Source organism: Anomalospiza imberbis, chromosome 6, assembly GCF_031753505.1.
Source record: "Anomalospiza imberbis isolate Cuckoo-Finch-1a 21T00152 chromosome 6, ASM3175350v1, whole genome shotgun sequence".
NCBI lineage: Eukaryota > Metazoa > Chordata > Aves > Passeriformes > Viduidae > Anomalospiza > Anomalospiza imberbis.
Window position 1 is genome coordinate 61,256,928 of NC_089686.1, and position 8,074 is coordinate 61,265,001.

Sequence of the window (8,074 nt, forward strand, 5' to 3'; positions counted from 1 at the left end):
ATCACACAGGACTGGAATGATCTCTGTTTTAACAGGTATGGGTTTTTTCAAGGTTGGTTTGTGGTTGTTCTTTGCCCCAGTTTTTGTTTTCTGTTTTTGGAACTGCAGCACACAGAAGACTTCAGGAGTGGCCTGAACTTTCAGAAACATGGGCTAGCACAGGAGAATCCTACCTAGAACTTTCAGAAATACGACGAGGGCTACGACAGGAGAATCCTACCTAGAAAACAGAGTCTAAAACTGAGCTCTAGGAATCACACACACGGATGCAAACTCTTAAAATTAGTACAATACTAAGAGCTGTATGAAAGGTCATTGGTAACAAATCTAAATATTCCTGTATTTCATCAGAGCAATTGTTTCTGTGCACTTATTTGATAGGGAAAGCCTTTATTACGATAGACCTGTATCAAAATTACATGTTGGAAAAGCTATATATTAAAAAAAGTATTAGAAAATGTTCTTGTCATTGCCACATGCTGGAGAGCACTGAGGGTGTCAGTTTTCCTTGAGAAACACTAAATGAATTCTAAATTATAAGATCCCTTTAAAAAAAAATCACTGTAAGGCTGAACATTGTGTGAATGTTTATTTCTTTTATTATTTTTATTATGTTTTCTGTCATTATTTTTGTTATGTTTTTCCTGTATCTCTAGCAGGCTGAGGGGCTCAAAACCCAGTTTTGTGACAGTGTTCTGCTATTGAAAGCGCTGAGAGGAGCAAGGTTGAGTTTAGGGAAATGCCACAGTGGCACAGGTGGTGCTGCCCCATCTAGCCTCTTGTTTGAAAGTCTTGAAACTATTGTTTTAACTTGTTTGAATCTCGAAACTGATTTTTGCCTCCAAAAAATTATTTGGGTTGTTTTGATAGTTAGCATAGGGGAAGAGTTTGAACATTCCCAAACTGTGATAAAAAGCTTGAGATTTAGGCTTTGTTATTTTAGTGTTTTTCCCTTTCTCCCTAGTGAGTAAATGCCCCCAGGGCTGAATGCACTCAAAGTACAGAAATAACATCAGACATTAATCTAAATTCAAATGTGTATTTTAACATACGTGTGTATTTGGATCAGTGTGTGTTAGAGGCATCCCCTTCAAAAAGGCTGTCTGCAGCTAATCTTCGAAGTACAGAAATTGTTTTAATTCAGAAAAAAATTGGAGGAGGGAGGAGATTTTTTTATTTCACATTGATGCAGTTTGTCTTATTTTCCCCAAAGGACACCCTGGTTTAATGGATGGGGCTTTAATCTACCCAGAGGTCAGTCTCTGCTAGACAAGTGGAACCTTATTCCTGAGGGAATTGATATACTAATGACACATGGACCTCCCCTTGGTAAGTGAAACAGAAGTTCTGAGTGATTTTTTTGCGTGAGAATTTTACTTTCAAAGTTGATAATGCTGTAATTGCACCCAGAGTAAAAACTGTGGATTGAAAAACTTTCTGAAAGAAGTGGAAAATTATGATTAGGCTTAGGTGATCTGTTGAGTTTCCATAAAAAAAACTTGAATTTTTTTATTAAATTCAAGCTAGGGAAGATCAAATATCTGACACCATAACCATTATAGTGTGACATTTTATTTAAGACTAGTATTCATCTGACAACCAGTTTTCAATCCCATATGACTTCTTAGAGATTGACTAAAACTTTTGAAACCTTTTCTCACTACAGTGTCATGTCATTTTAAGGTTTGAGAGGAGCAGTCAAGAGTTTGGAACTATGAAGTCACATATTCTCCTTGATAATGTCCTTGTAAACTTAGAATATGTAAGAATAGTTTTAAAGGTATTAATTGGCTTATAAAAAATTTGTGAAGGAATAAAATTATGTTCTTAGATAATTGTTCCTAACTTGATCTAATGACAGGTGAGCACCAGTCTGTGCATGCATAATTTGTTTCTTCATTAGGCAGCTAAAGTTCCTCATTTAGCTAAGTTTTGCTTGTCAGTGTGAGTCATTCTCTTTGGATCTTTGAGATCCCAACCAAGCTCTGCTCGGCTCGGAAGCAGCCCGGGACACTCATCCAGCAGAGGCAGGATTGCTCAGTTTTGGCATCTCTGAAGTAGCTGAAGCCCTCACTGGAGCCCTTTGGGAAGTCCCACTGTCCTGTCTCCAGCCCGTGCCCCACCAGGCACAATAATGGATTTTTTACTGCCTTTCCTCCACGTGGCAGGCAGCCTGGGACTGTGGTTTAACTATCTCAGCTGGGTTTACAGTAGCTGAGCCTCTTACAAATACCACTGCTCAGGACGAGGAGGTGTGGCAGTGTCTTCATTGTCCTTACTGTGAGAGGAGTGATTTTTGTCAGGGTTTTAGGATTTCTGTCAGGGTTTTAGTGAGCTCTGGCAGTCCAAGGGGTCACACAATCACAGGAAGTGACCAAATCACAGTCACTTACTACATTCATGGCAGTAAATGTGTAAAATCTGCTCAGAATTGCATGGTGCCACTATAAACCAGCATTTTAAGTGCTTCCAGGCTGGCTCGGTGCTCTTTTAGAGCTTCTTGGTGACCGTGGAGTCAGGAATTAATGCATGCTTATGTTTTTTACCACAGTGAAGTTAAGAGTCGGCAATCCAAGCTAAGGGGAAACAAGAAAAGTCCAGAAAGTTTTTTAGCAGTGTACTTACTGCTCGTCTTATATTCTGGCTAGTTTTTTAATACTACTTAGAGAATGTTGTAGGATGATCAGCAAATTCCCTTTAACCTTCCTGGAGCTGCCAGCGTGCTGCAAACCAGGGCCTTGAGCAGCACTCTTAATCACTCAATTTTCCCAAAAAAGCAAAAAAAAAAAAACCCAAGTGTGTTTATAATGTTTCATGGGTGCTGTTTTAAATGGGTTGTTCATCCATCTGCTCTGAACTGGGTTCATGCAGAAATACTGTGACGCTGCAGACACTAATGAGTGCTGTAATTGAATAAGCCTGCTTAAATTTTGTGTTTGAAGGAGATAATGAAGTTCAGTTTCAAAAGGCTGGCACTGTATCTTAGCTACAGACACAGATTAGGTGTCAGTACTGTGCCTAAAATGAGGGGCTCTAGGTCTCAGCCTGTGTGGTAACATTGATAAAATACTGCTTTTTAAATAAGTGTTAACTTACTAAGTGGATATTGAGGGAGGTAGAGCTGTAGCTGGACTCTTTGGTCACTCTGAAGTTTAGCCAAGTTCACGTCCCAGCATGTTTTTGCTAAAGGCAGTAGAATGGTGCTGCACGTGGCTCCTGATTTCCCTTTTACTGCTCCTCGGCCACCTTGCCCTGCTGATCTTCTCCATGCCAGTGCAGGCAGCAGGCTCCTGCAGGGACCGATGGCAGCTTTTGTATTAATTCTTCTGTATTATCCAGAAGGGCGAGTGGCAGCGTGCTCAGTCAGCACTGGCCTGTTGGGAGCTGGTTTGCAGTTTTTGCATGGCTTGAGGCTGGTGACGAGGGCTCAGGAGTGACCTGATGCCTGCAGACCACGCTCCTCCAGAAAATGTGGAGATTATTTTACATCTTTGGCATTGAGTCGTAGCTCAGCTCATCTTCCTGAGCTGTTTCATTTCTGGAGTAACCACAGAGCTGACTGCTGTAAGAGCCAGGGGAAAGGGAAGAAAAATCTGGCAGCAGTGCCAGGAAAAATCTGCAGCAGTTCCCAGTCCCCGGGGTTTCAAGGTGGAAGAAACCTATAGTTCAAAAAAACAAATCACATCCAGAAAAAAATATTAATGCAGATGGAGGGAGGAAATCTTAAGGAAGGCAAAGTGACAGTGAAACATTTCTTAAAAGCCATTGTGTGCTTTAATGGAGAGGTTATGACTGGAGATAATGTGATAAACCCTGTGTGAATTATGACTTCCTGGAAGACTAGGTGAAACCTCACCTGAAGAGGGAAAATGAACAGCACTGATTGCTTTTTGCCTTCAGGTTTTCGAGACTGGGTTCCCAAGGAGCTGCAGAGAGTGGGCTGTGTGGAGCTGCTGAACACGGTGCAGAGGAGAGTCCGGCCCAAACTCCACGTCTTTGGTGGGATTCATGAAGGTAAGGAGCAGAGCTGTTCCCTGCTTCAGCTCAGGTTTCCAGAAGCACATTCTGGTGCTGCGTTGCAGTGGATAATGGCACATTGGATTAAAGTAGGGATGGAGTTCAGGGAAGCGATTGCCTGCGTGGCACTTTGTAAATTATTCCAGAATTAAAGCAGACTGTTTCAGGAATGTGTGCTACATTTAGCCACCTACATCTTTCACTGTGCTGCAAAGGTTGTTCCATACAGGTTATTTGAAAGCAATTCAAATTTTGACAAACTCGGTTAGAGAAACAGATGAGATTCCCCACACTTGCGAGCCAAAATGAAAATTATCCCCATTACTCCGAGCACAGGAGCTAAGAAGGATGCTAGAGAAAAAAAAAAAAAGGAAATGTGAAGACAACTTGGTGCCTCTGCTCACCTCCCTCAGGGTATAAGGAGGGCATCTTGAGTCAGTCTCGTGTTTTGGAAGAGATATTCCCCCTCTGCTGTTGCCAGCACAGCAGAGTGTGAAGCTTCAGAAACAACAAGCTCACTTTGTGGCAGTGGAAGAGACTGAGAGATTAAATACATTCTGGAGATACTTAAATATTTAATACAATTTTGTGGCTTTCATGTGGCTGAGAGACAAACACTAGGAGTTCTGCCTGAGAGAGAGTGCAAGACTTCATGACCCTAGAACTCAAAATTACACATTAAATGTTTTATATTCTCCCCCTGGAGGTTTCTCCATTGTCTCTAACTAGGTTCTCCATAGGCCTACAGATTTCGAGGACTTCATAAAAGCCAAATAAAAAGAGGACAGCTTTCTCTGCCAGTGGTCATGGTTTTTGTGAAGCCCTTGTGGCTTCATGCAATGATTTCCATGCCTGGCATCTGTAAATAAAGAGTTTATACTGGGAATACTGACATGACCCTCTGCATAGAGGCATAAATCACAGTCCTTTAATGCACCCATTAAAAAGAGTGGGTATTTTGTACAAATATTAAAAATAAATGCGTATTAAAAATAAATGAATATGCCAAGACTCCCAGCTAAAATGCGTAAATTGTAAATTTGGGTGGGGAAACTTGTGGTTATAACAGTGCTAAGGGTGGGAGAGGAGGGTGTCTGAATGTCCAAGACCATCATTATGAGAAAGCACCACATTTAAATCTCCTGGGAAAGGCAGCAGGACATATTAAAAGTGAGCATTCAAATAAATTCATGTAAAAATACCAGCAAAAATTTAGACTAATTTCAAGTACTTACACAGAAGACATAAGAATGGCTTGTTTCAGTACAGGAAGAAATAGCAAAGTGTTGAGAGCATTATTTCAGGGTGCAATTAATTTTTATCTAACCCCAGCTGAGATGAACATGCACCACACTCCCATGAACCAACAGAGGCTATACACACATTTTGGTGATGCAGGTTTTTTCCCCTGGTTGATAAGCAAAACAACCACAAACAAGGGTTTTCCCACCATGAGATGATCTAAATCAAAATTGCCAGTCTAAATAAATAAAGTGATACAGGTGGACAGTGCAGCAATTCTGAAGTGATTATTCTTTCTGATGGGCACTGTGGGTAGCTGTATTTATCTTAGCTTTCAGACAGCAGTGATCTGTACTGCATCATAATGGTTTAAAAGAAAAAGCCTTTTTCCTCTGTGGGTTTGCAATGGGAAGATTTCTTCCTCCATGAAACTCTTGGGGTTTTTTCCTTTTTTTTTTTTTTTTTTTTTTTTTTTTAGGTACATTTGGGCCAAATACCTTCTAGACGTTTTCAAGCTTCTTTCTTAGCTTTTTGTGAATGTCAGTGGAAAACACACATGCTTTTATAAAATTGTTTTAAAATAGATCTATGTATTAAATAATGGAGCCATAGAATGGTTTGGATTGGAAGGGACTTTAAGGATCATCTCATTCCAAGCCCTCTGCCATGGGCAGGGACGTTTTTCACTATCCCAGGCTGCTCTGAGCCCTGTCCAGCCTGGCCTTGGACACTGTGGGGACAGGGCAGACACAGCTTCCCTGGGCAGCCTGAGGATGTGCATGTGTGTATTTTTAACCTGCTGAGGAGTTCCTGAGGTCTCAGAAGCTGATGCCTCAGGTTTTTGCTTTTATATTTCACAGATTCTGTGCTGCTTCAGTGTGCACTTCTGAGCTTCACACGAGGGGATGGTGAGCTCTCTGCACAGAGCAGGGAGACAAAACAATTCCTTCTCCAGCTGGGCACCAAGGACAAATGACCCAAATCTCAGCCCAGGAGCACCAACAACGTGGGCTGGAGAGAGAAAAACAAGCAGGATGGGACTGCATGGGCTAAAGCTGGAATGGGACAATGAACTCCAGTGTGCCCATGGAGCAGAGCTGATCACAGTGAGAGCCCCCGGGAGCGCTCGTGCATTTTGGGACATTTGGGTTCATCTTGGGTGCAGCCCTGGCTGGGCTCTGGTGCTGCCCAAGGTGGATCCATGGAGGAGATGCTTTGAATCAATCCCTGCTTTATTCTTTAGCTCTGTCCAACCTCTGCTCTAGGGCAGCCTTCCCAAGGCATCAACGCCAGTGTGAGCAGCAGCTGGGCAGTGCTGGGATGAGGAACTGGGTGATGAGGCCCAGCACAGGGGAGAAGACAGAGTTCAGGTCGTTTTTTGGAAAGGGGTTGTTGAGGCTAAAGCAAAGTTACTTCAAAATCTTTTGCTTCTGAATGGTCTTTTTCTTCTGACAGGCATGCAAGCAATAGCTCGCTAACTAGAAAAAGAACATGTGTGGTTTGTGTTTCTGCCACACCCAGTTGCAACAGAGGATTTTCCAGGGGTGACAAAAAGTTTGTGTGTAAACCAAAAGCACCCGTTCTTATCTCAAACACAGCCCACTGTATTTTCTTCAGTTGAGCCTTTGTGGCAGAGATGCCAGAAGGGGCTGGTGTAATTTTGAGGGGGTCAATTTGTTTTTATTGCACAGCAGGGATGCCCCAGCAGCCTTGGGATGTTCCATGTATCCCTGGTAGTTGAAGCCTGGTGCAGGCTGGCCTAGAGCAGGGGCTGGGCAGAGCTGAAGAATAAAGCAGGGATTTATCCAAAGGATCTCCTCATGGATCCACCTTGGGCAGCACCAGAGCCCAGCCAGGGCTGCACCCAAGATGAACCCAAATGGTCCCAAAATGCACGAGCGCTCCCGGGGGCTCTCACTGTGATCAGCTCTGCTCCATGGGCACACTGGAGTTCATTGTCCCATTCCAGCTTTAGCCCATGCAGTCCCATCCTGCTTGTTTTTCTCTCTCCAGCCCACGCTGTTGGTGCTCTTGGGCTGAGATTTGGGTCATTTGTCCTTGGTGCCCAGCTGGAGCAGGAATTGTTTTGTCTCCCTGCTCTGTGCAGAGAGCTCACCGTCCCCTCGTGTGAAGCTCAGAAGTGCACACTGAAGCAGCCCAGAATGTGAAAATATCAAAGCTGAACCTGAGGCATCACAGTGAGTGTGCCCCGTTGTCCCCACAGGTTATGGCATCATGACAGATGGCTACACCACCTACATCAACGCCTCCACCTGCACAGTCAGCTTCCAGCCCACCAACCCTCCCATCATCTTCGACCTTCCCACCCCTCAAGGATCCTGAAGCACTACTGGGGAAGGTCTAGAAACTGCCATTTTCTAATTTCAAAACTTACATTCATGTTTATTTCAAAATAGTGGCTAGGGGGGATTTTGGGGGAGCTGGGGGTGGGGGGGATGGGGGGTTGTTTTGGGGTGGGGTTTGGGACTTTTTGTTTTTTGTGTTTCTTTTTTTTTTTTTTTTTTCTATTTGTAAATTGCTGGTGCAAAAGAAACAAGAAGAAAAGTTAGAGGTTGTGCTTTTTGGAAATGCAGCATTCATTTTAAATTGATAAAGCATTGTGAATTTGTAAAATTAATTTTGTTTTTCAATAAATTTGCCATTGTAAATTGTTATAGTGTTCTCAAAAGGACAGCCAAGCTTTCTTTTAATAAGTGAGAGACCTTATTTTAATATTATATTATAAGCTAAAAAATAGGCAGCATTTAAATACACCCAAATTTGCACAACTTTTGTTATTGTCGGGGTTTTTTTA

General features: G+C 42.7%; 1 protein-coding gene across 4 annotated transcripts in view; it reads left to right on the forward strand.

Annotated features, from left to right (window-relative positions):
• MPPED2 (metallophosphoesterase domain containing 2) overlaps positions 1 to 7,642 on the forward strand; it is a 193,738-nt gene extending 186,096 nt beyond the window's left edge. For all 4 annotated transcript variants that reach the window (XM_068194816.1, XM_068194817.1, XM_068194815.1 and 1 more), the window contains 3 exons: positions 1,214 to 1,329; positions 3,901 to 4,014; positions 7,484 to 7,642. In XM_068194816.1, coding sequence (XP_068050917.1) covers positions 1,214 to 1,329; positions 3,901 to 4,014; positions 7,484 to 7,602 — 349 coding nt within the window. In that variant the 3' untranslated portion in view covers positions 7,603 to 7,642. The remainder of the gene's footprint in view (positions 1 to 1,213; positions 1,330 to 3,900; positions 4,015 to 7,483) is intronic.
• Positions 7,643 to 8,074: the final 432 nt, after the last annotated feature.